Source organism: Myotis nattereri (assembly GCF_964212035.1).
Source record: "Myotis nattereri genome assembly, chromosome: 3".
Lineage (NCBI taxonomy): Eukaryota > Metazoa > Chordata > Mammalia > Chiroptera > Vespertilionidae > Myotis > Myotis nattereri.
The window spans coordinates 113,779,258-113,803,876 of record NC_138077.1 but is presented as its reverse complement, the minus strand read 5'-3'; the positions used below and the strand labels follow the sequence as shown (position 1 = coordinate 113,803,876).

The 24,619-nt window shown below is 41.3% G+C and overlaps 1 protein-coding gene across 4 annotated transcripts in view; it reads left to right on the top strand.

The window, feature by feature from the left end:
* PLS1 (plastin 1) overlaps window positions 1-24,619 on the top strand; it is a 155,229-nt gene that overhangs the window by 74,499 nt on the left and 56,111 nt on the right. For all 4 annotated transcript variants that reach the window (XM_081086150.1, XM_081086153.1, XM_081086151.1 and 1 more), the window contains 3 exons: window positions 1,276-1,405; window positions 6,819-6,951; window positions 17,580-17,661. In XM_081086150.1, the coding sequence (XP_080942276.1) occupies window positions 1,276-1,405; window positions 6,819-6,951; window positions 17,580-17,661 (345 nt within the window). The remainder of the gene's footprint in view (window positions 1-1,275; window positions 1,406-6,818; window positions 6,952-17,579; window positions 17,662-24,619) is intronic.

The following is a 24,619-nucleotide window of genomic DNA, read 5'->3' as shown; positions in this document are numbered from 1 at the left end:
TCAATGACTGTCTCTGTGTGTAGAATATTTACTGTTATTATTTGGCCTTGAGAAATGGAATATTTTTTAAACTGGTTGAAACTGGTTGTTTCCTTGTGGTCAGTTACACCTCAGTTTCAGTAGGGCCAGGTAAATGTTGATGCTAGCTCTGCGAGCATTATTTCATTGTTAAACTACCTCAAGGCTCAAAGAACTAAACAAGATGAAATATAACATATGACTCAACCAATAAAAGAAAAATAGATTGTAGAACTGAATATTGAAGATTATGTACTTCAAACCTCTCAGGCCAAGAGAGATGACTGGGTTGTTGCCATTGTCAACATTGATGCTCTCACCTGGGGAAAAGAAGCTGAGTGGCTGGAGCTGAGGTGGTTAAGGGAAAAGGAATTCCCTAGAGAAGTAAGTCAGGGTCAGGTTCTACAGGGTCCTGCAGGGTGTTTGTTTTTAGTCTAAGTGCAATATTAAGCCAGTGATATGGGAAAAATAGAGTGTGAGGTGACATGATCAGATCTGCATTTTTAAAAACTCATTTTGGTGCTACTTGAAGAACTGGTTGAATTCAGTCTAACTGACCTCTAGAAAATCCAGTGAGAGGGTAGTTGGGAGTGTGTTCCTCTAAGCTTATGCTATTTCCTACAAGAGCTAACTTACACTAACATATATACATTGAAGATGTCCAGACAAGACAACACCTTCATTAAGGCATTTTAAACTCTATCATGTAGCCCAGCCGGTGTGGCTCAGTTGATTTGGTGTCTTCCTAGGCACCAAAAGGTTGACGTTTCCATTCCTAGGCAGGGCACAGGCCTGGGTTTCACGTTTGTCCCCCAGTTGGACTGCATCGAGAAAACTCTGATGTTTTTCTCTCTATCCTTCTCCCTCTCTCTCTCTCTTTTCCTCTCTCTCTCTCTCCCCCTCCCTCTCTCTAAGCATGTCCTGGGGTGGGGATTAAAAAAAAAAAAAAAAAAGAAGGAAACATAACTCTAGCATGTAGTTATTCTTTAGTTTCAGCACAACAGATCATGGCAAATCCAGAAGAATAATTTCAATGTGTTCAATTTAAACTTAATTATAACAACATTTTTTTCTAGTGGTTGGGATGCAAACATTTGTCCATTCTTTGTTATTGGTAAAATGACCTGTGAGTTATCTGTTAGTATTTATTTTGATGTAATTCCAAATAAATAAAGAAGTCTAAATAATTTTCCTTCATGTTGCAAGGTTTTCTATGATTATCTGATGAAGACTCATTTTACTTTTATCCCATTCCAGCTAATGCAAGAGTTAAAAAGCAAAGACATCAGCAAAACATTCCGAAAAATAATTAACAAGAGGGAAGGGATTACTGCTATTGGAGGAACTTCGTCCATTTCCAGTGAGGGCACACAGCATTCCTATTCAGGTAATTTCTCACTCCACATTTGACCAGTTAGTCATTGATTCATTCAACAAGTCTCATATTCATCGAATCTAAGATGCCATTTATTATAATTCACACCATTGTTTTATGTACCTTTGAGGGAAAATCAGAAATGCCTCTTAATTTCAGAGATGTCAAAATGAAAAATCCTAAACTCATAGAAATCAATAAGTTCTTACTATGTGTCAGGTGTTTTAGAAACAATAAAAGTATCATTTATTTTCAGCATTGAGTGTGTCTAATCATAATCTTTGAATGACTTCTTCATCCTGACTGGTGGCGTGAGTTTTCCTTTAGACCTGATTTAGGAACATGTGAAGAGGTTTGTTGGGAGGACTTTCTCTTTCCATTTTCTGGGAGCTGAGATTCCTGACTGATCTTTTATCAAACAGCCAGTGACTAGAGAGCCCCGTACCTGACTGATCTGATAGAATCACTGGGCTGTTGCCCAGTGAGAAATCGAGAGTGGCAGTAATTCCTAAGATGAGAGGCCTTGCCCCACGTTAAGCTTACCTCTCAGGGTCAAGATATTTAAGAACCTTTGGCAAAGTTCCATTTGTTCATATTAACATAACATAATTAGTAAATGCTTTTAAAATTTTTTACAAAAATTCACTGTAACTTCTTTCCCTTTCTTTGTGAGTTAAATCTGTTAGTATCCTCTTGGTTCTTTTCCTTTCTAACTGGATTTTCCTCTGATAATATACTTGCACTTCTCCCACCAGTTGTATTTTTTTCCTAATCTTTTCCCAGTGGGGTAGTGTAGTGGTGAAGGCAGTGGTCTATAATTGTTATCTCCATTTTTTAAAAGGTATATACTTTTTTACTCTATTTCTGTCTGTCCATTCTAAGAAAAAGACTTCTTCCTTTTTTAAAAAAAACTTTTAATTGAGGTAATATGTACATTTAGAAAAGTGCTGAAATCTTTAAATGAATATTTACATGTAGTGTATGTATATGTATATGTATATGTATGTGTGTATATATGTGTATATATCCTGTAGCAAAATCCATGTAGCTGTCTGCCAGATCAAGATAGAACACTTCTATCTCCTGAGTAGTCCCCTCATGTCTAACAGTAACTAGTCCTCCCTAGAGGTAACCACTTTTCTGATTTCTATCACTGTACCTTTTATTAGTTTTTTTATTAAGGTACTAGAGGCCCAGTGCACAAAAATTTGTGCACTCAGGGGGGGTCCCTCAGCCCAGCCTGTGCCCTCTCGCAGTCTGGGACCCCTCGGGGAATGACTACCTGCTGGCTTAGGCCCACTCCCTGGGGGACTGGGCCTAAGCTGGCAGTCAGACATCCCTCTGGCAGCCTGGGAGCCCTCAGGGGATGTCCACTTGCCAGTGGGGAGCAGGCCTAAGCTGAAGTCGGACATCCTTAGCACTGCTGAGGAGGCGGGAGAGGCTCCCACCACCACCGCTGTACTGGCAGCCATCAGCCTGCCTTGTGGCTGAGCAGAGCTCCCCCTGTTGGAGCGCATTGACCACCAAAGGTCAGTTCCTGCATTGAGCATCTGCCCCCTGGTGGTCAGTGTGTGTAATAGTGACCAGTCATTCCCAGTCGTTCTGCTGTTAGGGTCAATTTGCATATTACCCTGTTATTATATAGAAGTGCCTGGCCAGCCTGGGTGAAGGGCTGATGGCTGTTTGCAGGCTGGCCACAACCCCTTCAGGGTGGGGGTCTGCCCTGGGGTGCCTGGCCAGCCTGGATGAGGGGCTGATGGCTGTTTGCAGGCTGGCCATGGCCCCTTCAGGGTAGGGGTTCCCCTGGGGGTGCCTGGCCAGCCTGGGTGAGGTGCTGATGGCTGTTTTCAGGCTGGCCACAGCCCCTTCAGTGTGGGGGTCCCCACTGGGGTGCCTGGCCAGCCTGTGGGAGGGGCTGAGGGCTGTTTTCAGGCTGGCCACACCCCCTTCAGGGTCGGGGCCGGGAGGGGGGGGGGTCCTGCTGGGGTGTCTGGCCAGTCTGGGTGAGTGGCTGATGGCAGTTTGCAGGCTGGCCAAGGCTCCTAGCGGGGACCCTCAACCAATGAGAGTGTGGCCAGCCTGAGTGCATGGCTGATGGCTGTTTGCAGGCTGGCCACAGCCCCTTCAGGGTGGGGGTCCCACCTGGGGTGCCTGGCCATCCTGATTGAGGGGCTGAGGGCCGTTTTCAGGCTGGCTAAGCCCCCCAGTGGGAACCCTCACCCCATGAGGGTGTGGCCAGCCTGGGTGAGGGGCTGATGGCTGTTTGCAGGCTGGCCACAGTTCCTTCAGGGTGGGGGGTCCTCGCTGGGGTACCTGGCCAGCCTGGGAGAGGGGCTGATGGCTCTTTGCAGGCTGGCCACAGCCCCTTCTGGGTGGGGGGTCCTGCTAGGGTGCCTTGCCAGTCTGGGTGAGGGGCTCGGGGCCATTTTCAGGCTGGCTAAGCCCCCCAGTGGTGACCCTCACCCCATGAGGGTGTGGCCAGCCTGGGTGAGGGGCTGATGGCTGTTTGCAGGCTGGCCAAGCCCCCCAGCGGGGACTGTCACCCCATGATGGTGTGGTCATCCTGGGTGAGGGGCTGATGGTTATTTGGATGCTGGCCACGGCCCCCAGCCACCCAAGCTCCCAGTGGAGGCTGGCTGGAAGCAGGTATCTGGGATTTATTTGTCCTCTATAATTGAAACTTTGTTGCCATAAGCGGAGGCCACAGCTGGCTCAGGGCAGGCAGGAAGCTTGGCTTCCTCCATCGCCCAGGCAACCAAGCCTCCTGCTTGCTCCAGCCTCGTGGCTGCTGGCCGCCATCTTGGTTGGGTTAATTTGCATATAGTCGCTCTGATTGGCTGGTGGGCGTGGCTTAGGGCATAGCGAAGGTATGGTCAATTAGTATCTTTGTCTTTTGTTAGTGTAGATAAGATACACATAGTAAAGAACATAAAGTTATTTACTTAAGTATATGATTTGACATTTTTTACATATGAGTACACCCATGTAACCATTATCTAGAACAAGATAAAGAATGTTTAATGGCTTTTTTAAAAAAAGAACAGCTGCATTGAGATATAATTGAGATAGCATAAAATTTGCCCTTTTTAAGTATACATTTCAGTAGATTTTAGTATATTCAGAATTGTTTAGTGATCTTCACTGTCTAATCTATAATCCTTTAATTATTCCAAGGAGAAATTCCATGCTCTTTAGCAGTCACTCCCCATTTCTCCTTGCCCAGCCTCTGGCAGCCATGAATCAACTTTCTATTTCTATAGACTTGCCTATTGTGGAAATTTCATATAAATGGAATCATACAGTAGTATCCTCTCACTTGACAGGCTTCTTCATTGGCATAATATTTGCAAAGATCATTCATATTGTACTTCATTTCTATTGTTGTAGCATTTATTGTACTTCATTCCTTTTTGTTGCTATTCTGTGGAGAATGTTGTTTATTCATTCATTAGTTGACAGACATTTGGGTTGTTTCTACTTTTTGGCTTTTATGATGATGCCATATGAATGTTTATGTCTCCACTTTTCTGTAGACATGTGCTTGAATTCTCTTAGATATACATCTGAGGGTAGAATTGCCAGGCCATGTGGTAACTCTGTTTAGCATTACAAAAATAAAACCACAAAACAAAACAAAAAAAACTCCTGCCAACCTGTTTTCCAAAGTATCTGCAGCATTTTACATTCCCATAAGCCTGTATGGGAGTTCCAGTGTCTTCACTTTTCTCCCACACTTGTCCATTTTTGTTATTATAGTCATTGTTGTGGTATGAAACTGTTTCTCATTTCTGGTTCCTGTATCTGAAACATTCTCCCTTTCCCTGCCTATCTTCACATATTAAAGATCTTTGAAATAGTACCTTTTCCATAAAACATTTACTTGATTCATCCCAACCAGAAGTGATCATTTCTTTTTTAAAATTCTCTAAAACATTGCTTATATCTTTCTTGTGATGTGTTTATTTCCCTTATGATGCATTTCCTTGTATATCTGTTTTATCTTATCATTATCTACTAGAGGTCCGATGCACAAAATTCATGCAAGAGTAGGCCTTCTTTCCCCCAGCTGCCAGCACCAGCCTCCCTCTGGCATCCAGGACCCAGGCTTCCTTCCTGCACCTGGGACTCGGGCGTCTCTCGCAGCCCCAGCTTCATCCACAAGTCGTCGGGAAGGACATCTGGCCTAATTAGCATATTACCCTTTTATTAGTATAGATAATATCTTAGTGTTCTTTAAATACCTAGGACTAGGGAACCTTTTTTCTGCCAAGGACCATTTGGGAATTTATAACATCATTTGTGGGCCATACAAAATTATCAATTTAAAAATTAGCCTGCTATATTTGGTCAAACATTTAATTAACTCACGCCTAATGCCTTGGCAGGGTCAGACCAAATAATTTCGTGGGCCTTATATGGCCCATAGGCTGGACGTTCCTCACCTGTGCCCTAGACTCTAAGACCCTGGGGAGGTATGGTGAGGCAAGGAGATAAGAAGGCAGATTTTGATATGTGCAAAAGAGAAGTACTAGTAAATGTTTGGGTCTTTTTTATTCTCTCTGCCCATGCCTCCCATCCCTGTATGTGTGCGTGTGTGTGTTGGATTAAATTTGGGGGTTACCTGCCAAAATTAGGAAAACTGCCTAATTCTAGGAACTGGGGCAAAAATCGGGAAGTTCAGCTTACTATATGTTATCCAGTGATGGAAACAGGAATTATTTCCTTTTAGGGTCTATATTGTTAAATGATTTTTGTATTTACATAATAACAATAAAGCAACAGGACATTTTTCTTAAGTTCCTTCCTATTTTTCCCATTGCATCAACACAACATTCTGTTTAAAGATCAAGTTATTCATGCTAGAAGCCATGTGTTAAGTAGATGACAATGAAAGTGGCTGGGAGTAGTATTGGTATCTAGATTTGTATCAGTTTTCTTACAGAAATTTCACAAAAATTGACCTATTTTATTCATTTGAATAATTCTTGATTAAATTCAGTATTTCTGTTGTAAGCCCCAAATAACAACTCTAAATTTTTCAGGGATGATGGCAGGTGGACCATATTGATGTGATATTTATTTCTTGTACTTTTCCCCTGGTGTGTGTGTGTATGTGTGCATGGGTGTGTGTATCTGACCTTTGATGGTTGGCTTCTGATCCATACACTCTTTGAAGCAATATATATTTGGAAAGATTACAGAATAAAACTGAATGTTTATTGTGCTCATTTAATTTATATATCGTACTCCTCCCTAATATAGCAGATGAAAAACTGGAATGAATTCCCCCTTCTCCTTTTCTTAAAGCTTTTAGTGTTTTAGTAGAGTTCTAATAATTGGAATTTATAATCTTTGAACAGAAATGTTTTAATAGTGGAATGAATTTTGTGAAATGAGCTTTGCTACTGAGATTTTCTGTTTTCAGAGGAAGAAAAAGTGGCATTTGTTAACTGGATAAACAAGGCCCTGGAGGATGACCCTGACTGTAAGCATCTCCTACCCATGAATCCCAGTGATGGCAGTCTTTTCAAATCACTTGCAGATGGCATCCTTCTTTGGTAAGCTGAGCATTGGGATGAGGGAGCTCTGTTCTTACAGTATCCATTGATTAGAGTTCAAAGAAAATTACAATCAGCAAATCCCTTGTCTTTTGGAACTAGTTAATCAGTAGCTACATAGGTCTTGAAGAATTTATATCACATAGAAAATTAAGTGCTATATGTTTTCTAGAATTTTCTTTCAAATGTAATTTCTTAATTTTCTGATGTCTTTTTATTCTATTACCTTAATAGTAACCTTTACCAGGACACTTTTTAGTTCTTCCTCTGATGTATTTTACAATGTTCACAGGGTTTCTCTTTTCACTTCTCAACAAGGGAGTATTGACTGTTGATGGGGACAGGAACATGAATAAATGTAGAAGAAGGATATATCACATTTGTACTTGAATGACATTAATGTTGTAGTTCAGCCTTGTCTATTCCTTGACTCTTTGCAGACTGTTTCTGCCTACTCCTTTGGAAACTCTCAAAGGGCATGTCTTATCTTTGTTGCATGTACTATAGTCCCAGCATAGTTCTTGGTAGAAAACAAGTGTGAGGTTTTTTTAAGTTTATAAAACTACAGAAAACTTACCATCACAAATAGTCTTATCACCCATACTTAGCCATTATTATTAACATTCTGGAATATTTCCTCCAGTCAGTTTTCTGTGTTTTTACTTGAAAAGAAGGAAAACCTACTCATGAGTACTGGATATGTTTTTATTTTATTTTTTATGATTAATTTCTTATTATTTAAAGTATTACATAAGTCTCCTTTTTCCCTCATTGACTTCTCCCTGGCTGCTCCCACCCCAGCACATGCCCTCACACCCCTACTGTCTGTGTGCATTGATTATGCTCATATGCATGCATACAAGTTCTTTGGTTGATCTCTTACCCCCTCACCCTCTGCCTTCCCTCATAGGTTGGAAATTCTGTTCAATGCTTCTATGACTCCGGTTCTATTTTTATTCATCAGTTTATATTATTCATTATATTTCACAAATGAGTTAGATCATGTGATATTTATCCTTCTCTCACTGGTTTATTTCACTTAGCATAATGCTCTCCAGTTTCATCCATGCTATTGCAAATGGTAAGAATTACTTTTTTGTTTTTTTACAGCAGTGTAGTATTCCATTGTGTATATGTACCACAGTTTTCTAATCCACTCATCTGCTGATGGGCTGTTAGGCGTTTCCAAATCTTAGCTATTATAAATTGTGCTGCTATGAACATAGGGGTGCATACATCCTTTCTGATTGGTGTTTCTGTTTTCTTGGGATATAGTCCTAGAAGTGGTATTACTGGGTCAAATGGAAGTTCCATTTTTAATTTTTTGAGGAAATGCCATACAGTTTTCCACAGTGGCTGCACCAGTCTGCATTCCCACCAGCAGTGAAAGAGGGTTCCTTTTTCTCCACATCCTCGCCAGCACTTAACATTTGTTGATTTGTTGATGATACTCATTCTGACAGGTGTGAGATAGTACCTCATTGTTGTTTTGATTTGCATCTCTTAGATGATTAGTGACTTTGAGCATGTTTTCATCTATCTCTTGGCCTTCTGTATATTCTCTTTCAAAAAGTGTCTATTTAGGTCCTTGGCCCATTTTTTGATTGGATCTTCCTTTTGTTATGATGTATGCGTTCCCTATAAATTTTGGAGATTTAACCCTTATTGGAAATAACATTGGCAAATATGTTCTCCCATGCATTGGGCTTTCTTGTTGTTTTGTTGATGGTTTCTTTTGCTGTGTAAAACCTTTTTATTTTGATGTAGTCCCATTTGTTTATTTTCTCCTTAGTTTCCATTGCTCTAGGAGCTGTATCAGTAAAGATATTGCTACAACAAATGTCTGCTGTTTTGCTGCTTATAGCTTATTCTAAGATTTTTATGGTTTCCCATCTTATGTTTAAGTCCTTTATCCATTTTGAGTTTATTTTTGTGTATGGTGTGAGTTGGTGATCTAGTTTCATTTTTTTGCATGTATCTGTCCAATTTTCCCAACACCTTTATTGAAGAGACTGGCTTGACTCCATTGTATGCTCTTGCCTCCTTTGTCAAATGTTAATTGGGCATAATGGCTTGGGTCAATTTCTGGGTTCTCTGTTTTGTTCCATTGGTCTATATATCTGTTCTTGTGCCAGTACCAGGCAGTACTGAGAACAGTGGCTTTGTAGTATAGCTTGATATCTGGTGTTGTGATCCCTTCAACTTTGTTCTTTTCTTTCAAGATTTCTGCAGCTATTCGGGGTCTTTTTTTATTCCAAATGAATTTTTGGAGAGTTTGTTCTAGGTCTTTGAAATATGCTATGGGTATTTTAATGGGGAGTGCACTGAATCTATAGATTGCTTTGGGTAGTATGAATATTTTAATGATGTTGATTCTACCTATGTCTTCCTCTATTTCTTTTTTCAGCATCCTGTAATTTTCTGAGTACAGATCCTTTACCTCCTCGGTTAAGTTTATTCCTGGTTTCTTAATTTTTTTGGTGCGATGGTAACTGGGATTGTTTTTTTAGTCTCTCTTTCTGTAAGTTCACTATTGGTGTATAGAAATGCCATAGATTTCTTGGCGTTAATTTTGTATCCTGCTACATTGCCAAATTCATTTATTAAGTCTAATAGTTTTTTGATGGAGTCTTTAGGGTTTTTTTATGTATAATATCATGTCATCTGCAAATAAGGACAATTTTACTTCTTCTTTTTCAATTTGGATGCCTTTTATTTCTTCTTGTCTGATCACTATGGGTGGCACTTTCAGTACTATGTCGAATAGGAGTGGTGAAAGTGAGCATCCCTGTCCTTGTTCCTGCTCTTAGGGGAAATGGTTTTAGTTTTTGCCCATTGAGTATGATGTTGGCTGTAGGTTTGTCATATAAGGCTTTTATTATGTTGAGGTATGGTCCCTCTATTCCCACTTTGCTGAGAGTTTTTATCTGAAAGGGTGTTGGATTTTGTCAAATGCCTTTTCTGCATCAATTGATATGATTATGTAATTTTTGTCTCTTAATTTGTTTATGTGATGTATCACACTTATTGATTTGTGGATATTGTACCGTCCTTGCATCCCTGGAATAAATCCCACTTCATCAGGGATATTGGCTTGTAATTCTCTTTCTTTGTAGTGTCTTTATCTGGTTTTGGGATTAGGGTAATGCTGGCTTCATAGAAAGAGCTTAGAAGTATGCTTTCCTCTTGAATTTTTTAGAATAGTCTGAGAAGGATAGGTTTTAGTTCTACTTTGAATGTTTGATAAAACTCCCCTGTGATGCCATGCAGTCCAGGGCTTTTGTTTTCTGGAAATTTTTTTTATTACTGTTTCAATTCCATCAGTAGTTATCGGCCTATTCAGGTTTTTTGATTCTTCCTGATTGAGTTTTTGAAGCTTGTATTTTTCTAGGAATATGTTCATTTTGTCAAGGTTGTCCAGTTTGTTGGAGTAGAGCAGGGGTGGGAAACCCCTGGCATGCATGCCAAACATGGCACACCAGTAACTTTTGCTGGTACGTGAAACCCTCTCAGAAAAAGAAAAGATTATTCAGCGCATTAAAGATTTGTCCGTGAGCAGGAAAGCAGTTAAGGATAAGATACTTAAGTTGGCAAGTAATACTGCTGAACAATTAACAAAAGATTTGTCTCCATGTCATTTTTTTTCTATGTTTATTTATGAAAGTACAGCCATTACATCATCATCTAGGCTGGCCATTTTTTCTCAACTTTGTAAAGATGATGAAATATGTGAAGAGATGGTTGCCCTTCTAACTCTACCTGAGCATACTACCGGGGCTGAAATATGTAAAGCAGTTATGAACGAATTCTCTTCTCGACAAATTGAAATTTCAAAAGTAGTGTCTGTCACCACTGATGGTGCTCCTTGCATGACTGGTGAGAAGGCAGGTTTTGTAAATCTGTTTGCGAAAGAAATTGGTCATACACCGATAGGTGTTCATTGCATCATACATGAGGAGGCTTTATGTGCAAAAGCTGGCCTGAAGGAACTGCAGGAAGTGATGCAAACAGTTACCAAAGTTGTTAATTACATTTCTGCTCAGGCTTTAAATAAAAGACAATTTCAAGTTTTACTGAATGAGGTAGAATCTGTGTATAAAGGACTGAAAATGAACAACAATGTTCGATGGCTTAGCCAAGGTTTGGTTCTGAAACAATTCGTTGAATGGTTAAGCAAGATAATGCTCTTCTTGAATAACCAACATGTTTCTTACCAAGAATTGTCTGACGCCACGTGGGTTTCTAAACTGATGTTCTTTGCAGATTTTTGTGAACATTTGAATTACTTAAATGTTAAATTACAAGGAACTGGCAAGACACTTGATGTTATGTTTGGTTACATAAAGGCTTTTGAAAAGAAACTGGAAGTCTTTAAGAGGGATGTAGATGGTGAGAGATTTAGATATTTCCCAAATGACAATAACAGACTGTCAAAGCCTTCAAAAGCTGTTTTTAAACATCATTGAGTCAACTACTGAGCAGTTCTTCTCAAGATTTGTGAAATTCAGAGAACTGGAAGAGACAGCAAAATTCATGAGGTTTCCAGGCAGCATGAAACTGGAGGAACTAAACTTACAAATGTTTTCATGGATAGACATGGTTGACTTTGAAATGCAGTTGATTGAATTTCAGAGTAGCTCAGTTTGGAAGCAGAAATTTATTGACCTTAGAGTTGACTTGGAAAACATTGAAAGAAAGTGATTAGAGACAGGAGTACCGGAGAGAAGTGTCGAAAACGAACTATTGAGGACTTGGAATGCCATTCCAGAAATTTTTTTCTGTTTAAAAAACTTTACAACAGCATTACTCTCCATGTTTTCATCCACATACGCTTGTGAATCTTTGTTCTCAGTGATGAATTTTGTTAAGTCTCATAATAGGAGTAGCCTGACGGGTGAAAGTAGTAGCTCATGCATATCTCTGAAGGTCACGAAATATAAACCTGATGTAAAATCTCTGTCATCAGTGATGCAGCAGCAAAAGTCCCACTGGTAATATCAAACGGAGTCATAAAGTTTTCTGTCGAACTATCAGTGTACATGTATACATTAAAAAATAAATGTATTTTTCATCATCATATACTATGTTTTTGTCACTTGAATGAATTTTATTATTTCTTCAAGGTTCTTCACATACGAACACCTTAAGAGATATCAAGTAGGCGTAACATGTTCTCAAAAAATTAGGGTTGGCATGCAGAAGAATTTTGAGTCAGAGATTTTTCTGGTTTTGGCACGCACTCACAAAAAAGTTGCCCCCCCGGAGTAGAGTTATTCACAGTATTTGTTTTTACAATCCCTTGTATGTCTGTGTGGTTGGGTGTTACTTCACCTCTTTCATTTCTGATTTTGTTTATTTGGGTCCTCTCTCTTGTTTCTTGGTGAGCCTGGCTAGAGGTTCATAAATCTTGTTTATCCTTTCAAAGAACCAGCTCTTGGTTTCATTGATCTTTTGTTTGTTTCGTTGTTTTTGGGTTTTTTTTTTTTTTATCTCTATGTCGTTTATTTCTGCTCTGCTCTTTATTATATCCTTCCTTCTGCTTATTCTGGGCTTTTCTTATTGCTCTCTTTCTAATTCTTTAAGTTGTAGGGTTAGATAATTTATTACTATTTTTCTTTTTTGTTTGTTTTTTTTGTTTGTTTGTTTTTTTGTTTTTGTTTTTTGTGGTAGGCCTGTAGAGCTAGGAACTTCCCTCTCAGGACTGCGTTCACTGTGTCCCATAGATTTTGGTTGTTGTGTTTTCATTTTCAGGATGTTTTTAATTTCTTCTTTGATCTCTTTGGTAACCCAATCATTATTTAATAGCATGCTATTCAGCCTCCAGGTGTTTGAATTTTTTTATTCTTTTTATTGTAGTTGTAAAATAATATTCTAATATTATACAGTTGTGGTCTGAGAAGATGGTTGATATGATTTCAATCTTCTTGAATTTGGTGAGACTTTGCTTGTGACCCAATATGTGGTCTATCTTTGAAAATGTCCCATGTGGACTTCATAAGAATGTATATTCCATAGCTTTGGGGTGAAATGTTCTGAAGATGTCAATTAAGTCCATCTGATCTAGTGAGTCATTTAGGATTGCTGTTTCTTTGCTGATTTTTTGTTCAGAGGAATTATCCAGTGATATCAGTGGGGTATTAAAGTCCCCTACTATACTTGTATTGTTGTCTATCTCTCCCTTGATTTCTTCCAGAAGTTTTTTTATGTTCTTGGGTGTCCCTGTATTGGATGCATATATGTTTACCAGAGTCATATCTTCTTGTTGTATTGATCCCTTTAGTATTATGAAGTGGCCTTACTTCTCTCTTGTTATGGCCTTCACTTTGAGGTCTATTTTTTCTGATATAAGAATTGCTTCCCCAGCTTTTTTTTAATTTCCATTTTCCTGAAAAATATTTTTCTGTCCCTTCCCTCTCAGTCTGTGTGCATCCCTTGTTGTGAGGTGGGTCTCCTGCAGACAGCATATGCATGGGTCATGTTTTCTTATCCATTCATCCATTCAATGTCTTTTGATTGGAGCATTCAGTCCATTTACGTTCAAGGTTATTAATGACAGGTACTTGTTTGTAGCCATTTTTATTTTTTGTGCCTGTGTTCCTTCTTCCCTTTTTATTTATTCTTTTTACAACAGTCCCGTTAGCATTTCTTGCATTGCTGGTTTGTTAGTGATAAACTCCCTTAGGGTTATTTTTTTCTATGAAGCTCCTGATTTCCCCTTCAATTTTGAATGATAGCCTTACTGGGTAGAGTCTTCTGGGACTCAGTCCCCTGCCCTGCATCTCTTTATATACTTCATTCCATTCCTTTCTAGCCTGATGTGTTTCAGTTGAGAAATCATTTGATAATCTAATGGTAGATCCCTTGTTGGTAACTCTGTCTTTCTCTCTTGCAGCCTGTAAGATTCTCTCGTCTTGAATGTTTGCCATCATATTTATGATGTGTCTTGGTGTGGGTCTTTTTGGGTTCATCTTGTTTGGGACTTTCTGTGCTTGTGTGACTTTTTTCTTTCCCAAATCAGAGAAGCTTTCTGACATTATTTCTTCAAGTAGGTTTTCTAACCTTTGCTCTTCTTGTTGTCATTCTGGAACCCCTATTACATGTACATTGCTTCATTTCATGTTGTCCCAAAGCTCCCTTAGGCTCTCCTCCTGCCTTTTAATTTATTTTTCTAATTGTAGTTCAGATTGAATGTGTTTTGCTGCCCTGTCTTCTAATTCACTAATTCAGTCCTCTGCTTGTTGCCAGCCTTTCAGACTTCATGGACCACCAGTGGTTCATGGACCACCTGTTGGCAACTGCTGCTCCAAAGGTTTCCTTAAACCAGTGGTCACCAACCTTTTGGACCTCACGGACCACCAGTGGTCTGTGGATCACCAGTTGGCAACCGCTGTTCTAGTCTATTGTTGAAACTTTCCGTAGTGTTTTTTATTGTTGCTATATCACTCTTTATCTCCTCTTCATCCTTACATAAGTTGTTGCTATTTTCATCCATCTGGTTTACAAACTGTAAACCCTTATTCTGAATTCTCTTTTGACAAATTGCATGCCTGCATTTCATTTAGTTCCTTTTCTGGTGATTCCCCCTTTTCTCTCCTTTGGACATTGTTTCTTTACTCCTCATTTTTGCTCTCACCGAAGGATCTAGTTGTCTAGTCGCACTGGGCCTATGACTGCAGCTTGGCGATGGGTCGCATGTTCACCAGGTGTGGGGTCGATGTGTCAGGCTTGGAGGTGATTCATGTGGTTGGGGCGTCTGGGGTTGCTGTGTTAGGCTTGGCAGTGGCTAGCATCTGGGGTTGCTGTGTGAGGCACCTGGGGTTGCTGTGTAGGGCTTGGCTGCTCACTCTCAGTTGTGGCACCTGGGGTTGCTATGTTGGGCTTGGCAGTGGCTAGTGTGGTTGTAGCATCCAGGGTTGCTGCGTAAGGCTTGGCTGTTCACACGAGGATGGGGCGCCTGGGGTTGCTGCATAAGGCTTGGATTCCGGGGAGGCTGTGTAAGGCTTGATTGTTTTTGCACGGTCACAGAGCCTGGGGTTGCTGCTTAAGGCTTGCCTGTTTGCCTGTGGTCGTGGCCTCTGGGGCTAAAGTGTCTGGCCAGTGGGAGGGGAGCACACTCCAAAACTCACAGGAGCCTTTGACCGAGGAGGCTGGAGTCTTGGTGTTCATGGATCCACAGCTGAGGCAGCAGGCCCCTGGCCAGAGTGGCTGTAGGGTCCCGGGTGGTGTCTGAGGGAACCCTGGGTGGTGGTGAGGCTGGGCTCCCAGTCACAGCAGCTCTCCCCTTCAAGATGGCACAGCCTCTGTGGCAGAGCCAGACGCCATGGGAGAGACTGCAGTGGTAGCAGAGGCTGCCTGGCTAGGGGGCCTTGTCTGCCAGCCCCCAAAAGTCCTGTGGAATCTAACTGTCCTTCACCACCCCACACGTCCACGCACTCCCCTTTCACTCCCTCACTCACACTCTCTCCCTCACTGCTGTCCTGCCAGCCACCTTCTTCCCTCTAGATTCGTTTTTAGGACATTACATATAACATACTGTGACTGGATGAAGGAGAGTCCCACTGTCCCTACCTACTATCCAGTGAAACCACCCAAGGGAACGGGCTTAGCAGAATCAGCAGGGAAGGAAGACCCTGTTGAGTTTGACTGTAGTCTGGCAAGTCAAAGAGATGGGAGAGGTGTATGAGTTGGATCTCCTTGGGAGCCACAATCCTCTCCCATCAGGGAGTCAGGGGAAGGGACAGTGCCAGGTGGGGAGTTTGAGTGGGGCACTACACTGGTCAAATGGTAATGCAGGCGTTCTAAGTTGAGCACAGGGAGGACAGAAACCTCCCATGAAACAGAAAGGCAAAAGCTCTCTTGATCTTGATTTTCTTTTTTAATTCTTTATTGTTTAAATTATTACATATGTCTCCTTTTCCCCCCATTGAGATCTCCCCTTGATTTCGATTTTCAATAGGAATACAGATCTTAAAAGCAGAGCCTCATGTTTTAAAAAGAAACAAACTAAGGAAAAATATGTACTGTGACCTTGACCTACAATTCTGGTCTCTTCCTCTGTTCTTTAGAGGTGATTCCTATTATGAATTGAAAGGACACTTTCCAACATATATATTCTAAAATATAGAGATAAAATTTGTTAATTTATTTAAAAATGTTTAAATTATAGAAGTTTTAGAAAGACCAAGTCTCTGGCTCCTTTCTCAGTATTTTAATGATAGTATCTATAATAATAAAAGCATAATATACTAATTAGACCAGACAGCGAAACGACCTTCCAGATGACCTTCCGGACAACATTCCGGATGAAGCTCGGGCTCCAAGGGCTGAGGCAGCTGCTGTGGCTGTGAGGGCCAAGCCCCTTGCATGAATTTTGTGCATTGGGCTTCTAGTCAATATATATAAAAGGCTAAGTGACTGACCATACATACATCTGACCATTCGATTGACTGGTTAGCCAGTACATATGACGCGCACCGACTCGTACATGCATGATCCATATAAAGCTCTCGCTGGCACAAATCGCACACGTGTGTTTTGATCTGTCATTGGTGATCGTGAATTTGGTTGTTTTTGTTGACATTCTGAAGCTGAAAGAAAGCCGTATTGTCAACAGATTATGTCTGAAGACCAACTATTGGCACAACTGTTCCTATCTGACATTAGCCTCCCATTTAAATTAATTCGAAGACAGTTTCCTATGATTCCAGCATTTGCAATGACTATTAATAAATCACAAGGACAAACTCTAGACAGAGTAGGAATATTCCTACCTGAACCCATTTTGGGTTGTGGTCAGTTATATGTTGCTTTCTCTCGAGTTTGAAGAGCATGTGACATTAAAGTTAAAGTTGTAAATACTTTATCACAAGGGAAATTAGTCAAGCATCTGAAAGTGTTTTTACTCTTAATGTGGTATACAGGGAGATATTAGAATAAATTTAATCAATTTATCAGTCTTTGTTTTTATCAATGTTGTTTTTATATCATGTTTTTGTTTTTATGTCATGTCTTTGTTGTTATATCATGTTGTTATTGTTTACTTATTAATCAATTTATATGTTATTTTCATATACATTTTACTAATTTTTTTTTTCATTTCTGACACGTCTATTATAGAAAATGGTGAATAGCGATATTAAAATATTTCTTCTAATTAATTTACTTTCAATATGCACAAATCTGTGCACCAGGCCACTAATTTTAACATAATTGATTTTGCTTTATGAAACGGCTTCTCAAGCATTTTTTGTTTACAATGCTATATGCTGACGATTAGTAAGTAAAATAAACAAAAACTCACATAAAGAAAATGCAGGTCTGTTTTTGAAAAGTTAGGAGTAAATGCTAAGATTACTATTTTTTTAATTATTTATTGCTTAAAGTATTACAAAGAGTATTACATATGTCTCCTTTCTAAGATTACTATTGAGTGAATGATGTATTTGTTTTAAGTTAGGGAATATTTTTTAGATTTTTAAAATTAAGTCCCTGATATGAATTCAGTATAATATTGTAAAGAAATAGATTGTTTTTACTTTTCAAAATGTAACTATTTTTATCTGCTTGCAAAAATGAACTAAAAACATTTCTGAGAATCTTATACTAAATTATTCCCATTTTCTCTTTAGCAAAATGATCAACTTATCTGAACCAGATACAATTGATGAAAGAGCCATTAATAAGAAAAAGCTCACCCCTTTCACTGTTTCTGTAAGTATTTATGTTGTAAAATGTAAAATGGAAGGCTTTTCTTTTATTTTAAAAAATATATTCTTATTGATTTCAGAAAGACAGGGAGAGGGAGAGAGAGAAATAGAAACATCAATGATGACAGAGAATCACTGACGGGCTGCCTCCCACTGGGGATCAAGCCCACAACCTGGGCATGTGCCTTTGACCAGAATTGAACCCAGAACCCTTCAATCTGCAGGCCAACACTCTATCCACTGAGCCAAACCAGCTAGGGCTGGAAGGCCTTTCTTAATGGATGTTTGGGCCCAAGTAAAACCTATGATTTAACATAATTTCAGTTTCATATAAAAACTAGGTTTTTATTAAATAAAAATTTAGCTGTATTTTGTAATCAGTGGAATTAAGATCCAAAGTACTTTTTTTAACTTTATTTTTTTTTAAATTTCTTTATTGATTAAGGTATTACATATATGTCCTTATCCCCCCATTGCCCCTTTGGATGAACTTCTTTATTTAATATAATAGTATTCAGGTTATCCTATCTAATAAAAGAGAAACATGGTAATTGGCGTACGACCGCTACCCTTCCCATTGGCTAATCAGGGCAATATGCAAATTAACTGCCATCCAAGATGTCGGCCAGCAGCCAGGCAGCTGGAAGCGAACATGAGGCTTGCTTGCTTCAGTGACGGAGGACTCCAACGTTCCCTGCCTGCCTTGCCGGCCTCTGAGCTTGCAGTTTAAGAAACATTGTAACAAATATAGAAGCTAAACAAAACCCCAGAAACCTGCTTTCAGCCGGCCAGGATCTCAGAGCTGGAGTTATACATTGTTTCAATTATAGAACCCAAACAAACCAGATACCTGCTTTCAGCAGCAGAGGCCTCAGAGCTGGAGCCAGAGCTAAAGCTGGCCCAGAATAAAAAAGAAAAAAAGGAGCAGTTGGGAGCTTCAGTCGGCCTGAAAACAGCCCTCAGCCCCTCACCCAGACTGGCCAGGCACCCCAGTGGGCACCCCCACCCTGAAGGGTGTATGACCAGCTGCAAACAGCCATCATCCCCTCATCAAGGCTGGCCAGGCACCCCAGTGGGGACCCCCACGCTGATCCAGGACACCCTTCAGGGCAAACCAGCCAGCCCCACCCATGCACCAGGCCTCTATCCTATATAGTAAAAGGGTCATATGCCTCCCAGCACCGGGATCAGCAGAGCCGAGAGGCATCCTGGCACCGGGATCAGCATGACGGGGCAGCGCCCAAACCCCCTGATCGCCCTGCGGCTGTGTGTGTGACAGGGGGCGAGGCCACAACCTCCCTATCCACCCTGCTCTGTTCGTGACAGGGGAAGGTGCCCCAACCCCCTGATCAGCCCTGCTCTGTGCCTGATAGGGGGGAGCTCCCCAACCCCCTGATCGGCCCTGCTCTGTGTGTGACAGGGTGCGGCGCCCCAACCCTCCCCCCCCCCACACACACACAGGCCCTGCTCTGTGTGTGATGGGGTAGAGCCATAACCTCCCCATCAGCCCTGCCCTGAGTGTGACAGTGGCAGTGCCCCAACCCCCTGATGGGCCCTGCTCTGTGGGTGATAGAGGGCGGCGCCCCAACCCCCTGATCCGCCCTGCCCTGAGTATGACAGGGGGCGGTGCCCAACTCCCCTATCGGCCCTACTCTGTGAGTGACAGGGTGGAGCTCCTCAACCCCCTGATGGGCCCTGCTCTGTGCATGACAGGGGGGAGCTCCCCAGACCCGTGATTGACCCTGTTCTGTGCGTGATAGGGTACGGAGCCCCAACCCCCCTGATGGGCCCTGCTCTGTGTGTGACAGGGGGCATCGCTCCAACCTCTGATTGGCCCTGCTCTGTGCGTGACAGGGGGTGGCGCTGTAACCTTCCCATCGACCCTGCCTTGAGTGTGACAGGGGGCGGTGCCCCAACCCCCCAATCAGCCCTACCCTGAGTGTGACTGAGGGTGGCATCGCAACCTCCCGATCTGCCCTGCTCTGTGCATGACAGGGGAAGGCGCCCCAACTCCCCAATCGGCCCTGCTCTGAGCCCAACCAGGGGCTACACCTAGGAATTGGGCCTGCCCTCTGCCACCCGGGAGCGGGCCTAAGCCAGCAGGTCATTATCTCCCGAGGGGTCCCAGACTGCGAGAGGGCACAGGCCGGGCTGAGGGCCTCCCCCTTCCCCCCGAGTGCACAAATTTTTGTGCACCGGGCCTCTAGTATTATTATAATTATTGTTATTTTTATTAATGAATATTTGCTGTGTGCCAGTGTTTTTATTGGTTGGTTGGAAAAAGAAAAGTGCATAGTTTTACTGTTTCACAAAATTTTTAGCTATTTTAAAAAAATATATTTTTTATTGATTTCAGAGAGGAAGGGAGAGGGAGATAGAAACTCAATGATGAGAGAGAATCACTGATTGGCTACCTCCTTCACACCCTACACTGGGGATCAAGCCTGCAACTCAGCACGTGCCCTAACAGGGAATCGATCAGTGACCTCCTGATTCATAGGTCGATGCTCAACCACTGAGCTATGCCAGCCAGGCTTTAGCTCTTCTTTTTGTACTAAACTGTTATGTAGTCAACTTGCCCATTTACATATTGTTCAAGTTCAGGAATTTATAGTTACCACACTTTTCCATCAAAATGTCTAGTTCAGTGGGTGGATGTCAATATTTATCAAGTACTAACTAGGTAATAGTCACTCTTCTAAACATGAATTATCCCTTTGACTCCTCCTTGCAGCCTTAAAATAAGATATTATGACTTTAAAGAGGATGAGACTGTGTCACTGAGAGGGTCTACAGTGTCCAAGTCAGGGTGTGGTCCCAATGGTCTGGCTCCAGAACCCAGCCTTTTCATCCCTGTGCCATACTGCCTCTCAAATGGTGGGAGCAGCAGCAACTATTTCATGTGCCATTCACAACTGCAGCTGTTAGAAGTGAGCTACTGCTGAGCTGTTCCCTTCTTTTTTGTTGGAAAGTACAATCCTTGATTTTGGTGAAGTTGTTAAGTCTCTCCTATAAGGAAGCTATGACCTTAGGGCAGTGACAAATGGTTAATTCCGGACTATCCAAGTGTTACTCTCATTTCCAGTCATCCTTGAGAATTATAGAGTAAGATGTTGACCAACATAACTTTTTGTCCCCCCTCCAATAAGCCAATACTGTTGTATATCCCTAGCACTTTCTATGTTAGAATCCAAGCCACAAAGTACTATTCTTTAAAAAGCCCATTTCTGATTGTAATTTTGTCAGATTGTGTTTTTTGTTTTGTTTTGGGGGGGTTTATTTCTTTATTTTTTGTGGGTTTTTTTTTACATCTTGTGTCAGGATGCTTCATCTGATACTATCTATGATTGTTGAAAACATTCATTTATGTTTTATTTCTAGAATACATGTTACACAAATTTTTTATGGCACTGAATCAGAAATTCAGCATTTCTTACTGTTGTATAAGTTTATTTCATTTTACTTTTAATACTTAAATGCAGTGTATTCAAGAAAATAAAGACAATTATTCTGTAACTATTTTTCAATAGCTACAGGATGGGTCCAAGGTGCTAAGTCCTTTATAGTTTTATTTTTAGAGATAGCATTCTTCCAGTATGAGTATGTGGAATAGTCTAGGTCTCAAGGATGCTTGAAAGAGTGTGTTAATGTAGAATGAGAAAAGACAGGCCTCTGGGAAGGGGCGAAGTATTACTGTGGATATTAAATCTGTTTTGTTTATTCAGTAATTTTAGAGCTCTGGAAATAGATCTGCTAGAAAACTACCAGTTTTTCATGAAACTTTATCCCAAAGAGGTGTAATTCATTTGTAAAAGATTGTAAAATACAGTTACTCACTTTATGATGATAGGGTTACATAGTATCATGATGTATAGAAGAAGAGAAATATAAAAAGGATGAAAATGACATAACTATGAAAGCAAGGGAAGGGGACACATCAGGTAGTTAATAGCAAGACTCATTTTTTTTTTAATCTTAGAGAATTTCTTGTCTTCTATCCAGTGTACTACTGAGCTGCATTTTCTTATTTATCATTATTGAAAGAAAAGTGAATTATATAAATAAGACTGAAAAGCAGATTAGTGATTTAGGGACCCAAAAGTCAGGAAATTAACAAGACTTGGTATAGGAAATTGAAATCCAGTGCAAATAATATACTCACATACATACAGAGTATACATGTATATCCTTTATACTTACACATATATACAAATGTACACATAAAAATATGACCTTAATTTCACTTTATATACAATTGCAGCTAAAGTAGGGAAATCACAGAACCCATTTGGATATTCCAAATGAAGTAAAAGTGATGATATATAAAATTATGAAATCTGAATAACAAACCATGCCTTTATTTTTATTGACCCAATAATTATCTAGCACATCCCTCTCAAAATTATTAACAAAAGTGAACTCATCTGGAATTGGAACTTTATGAAAAATGAAAATTTGCAAAGTGGTATGAATGAAAAGAATTTCATTACCTATATGAGTTTGTTAGCAAAGAATCAAATAGTTAATTAATCAAAATAGAAGTGACATGAGAAGCCATCTGAAACAGCAGTATAAATTTTTCTGCCTGGGAAAGTGGGCTATATCTTAGGCACAGTCAGTGATGTACAAAAAAGATGGGAGAGAATGGATGGGTAACCCAAGATAAACTGTGATATTTGACTGTGTCTTTTGTTAGCATCTCTGTAAGATATCCTGTTTTACAAATTAAGACACCAAAACTCAAGAAGGAACAATACCTCTCTCATGACCCAGTTGGTGGAGATTCCCTATTGTCCTTGTTTCTCTCCACTAACACAAGTCTTCAGGAAGGAAGGCTGAGCACTCAGGGCAGTTGCCCATGTCAAGACTTGGAGAACAACCTCTTTATGGGGTGCTCCTGTTACTTCTTGGTCTTACAGTATTTGGAATTGGCTTTAGACAGTAGTGGTTGTCCTATTCCCTACATACTAGTAAGCCAATAATGTTGTATTTACCAATTAGAAAGTAACATTTATTCGATGAAGTAGATTTTAGCTTCTAACTTTCAATCTGTTTTTTAAGCTAATAACTTATAAGTCATTTGCTATACTTGTAGAGCCAATGGTTTTAAATAAAATTAACATCAAAAGCTGTTTCCCCATGTATCAACAACACCACCTGTTGATGAGACAAAGCTGAGTTTTACTGCTTATTGCAGTTAGACAAAAACCACCTGCAATTCCTGGCAGTGTCTTGGGAGCTCTAACAGACCTAACTTGGCTGAAGCATGGACTATATAAGTAGAATGCCAAGAGATGAGGCCAGAGTCAAATCCTAAGTGTTTTTGATTGCCATATTACAAATTTGGACTTGACCCTCTCCTTTCCCTTCTTGCCTTTACTCACTCTTAAGCATTCATCCACTTATTCAATAAATATTTATTGAGCATGTACCATGTGTTAAGTATCTGGGAAACAGCCCCAAACATATAAAAAAAAAAAGCCTCTGTTATTATGTTATATACTAGAGGCCCAGTGCACAGATTTGTACACCAGTGGGGTCCCTCAGCATGGCCTGTGGGGATCCAGGGAGGAGCTGCTCCCACTCATCCCGGGCCTGCTCATCCTGGTCAGCTGAGCGGTGCTCTGCTTGGGAGCCCAACTCATCTTGGTCAGCTGAGTGGCGCTCCCACTGTGGGAGCACACTGGCCACCAGGGAGAAGCTCCTGCGTTGAGCGTCTGCCCCCTGGTGGTCAGTGAGCATCATAGCGACTGGTCAAGTGGTTGACTAGTCGCTTAGGCTTTTATATATAGAGATATGATATACATAATAATAAACATATAAATATATAATACTAGAGGCCCAGTGCACAAATTCGTGCACTGGTGGGGTCCCTCAGCCTGGCCTGCACCCTCTCACAATTCAGGACCCCTCCGGGGATGTCAGACTGCTGGTTTCAGCCAAGTCCCTGCAGGCCAGGCCAAGGAACCCCACTGGTGAACAAATTCATGCACCGGGCCTCTAGTATGCATATAACATCTTTGGTTAATCTCTTCCTGCCCTCCCCTCTCCCTCCTTCCCTCTGAGATTCATCAGTCTGTTTCATGTTTCCATGCCCATGTGTTGAGTGTCTGCCCCCTGGTGGTCAGTGTGCGTCATAGCTACCAGTTGAACAGTCACTTAGGCTTTTATATATGTAGACTAGTAGTCCGGTGCACGAAATTCGTGCACTGGGGGGGGGGGGGCCCTCAGTCTGGCCTTCACCCTCTCCAATCTGAGACCCCTCAGGGAATATCCAACTACCTGTTTGTGCCCACACTTTTAACAGATAACAGCTCCATTGTTGTTTCTTTCTTATGCTTAAAACCATTGGAATTAGTAGGTATTCAAAGTGTGTATACATTTTGGGGGGACACCCTGTATATCTCTAGTCAGCGGTGAAAGAAACCAACAGCAGATTTGGAACCCCCAGACAGGGAACCTCGCTCACTCCCCATGTCTCCCCACTTCACTTTCCACCTTCGTGAGCAGCAGGAGAATCAACGTTTTCTCTCATTAATACAGAAAAGCACGTCCTGTCACCCGCCGCCTGGCAGGAGTGTGCTAGGCCCCAAGCAAGCGAGGCTCAGTCAGGGCAGCCTTCGCTCATGGGTGCTGGCACCCAAAGTGCACATTCCTTCTCTACAGTCGCCCCGACTATCCCACTGTTTCACTGAGAGGATTCCGCCTCTGGTTCTTGATCTTGAACGCTGACCAAAGGCACCTCAGCGAGGGCCGCCCGCACCCACCAGGTGTGTCTGTCTGCATCTGCTCCCGCCTCAGCACCTGCATTAACCCCCCAGAGGTGATCTCGTAGCTGCACTGGCCTCCGTGGGAACAGGGCGTCACCACTCCGCCCTCTCACTGTCATCTCACAGGCGCCCACCCTCAGCACCCAGAACACCCAGACACTCTCCAAAGAACGTGAGCGCATCAGAGGGGAT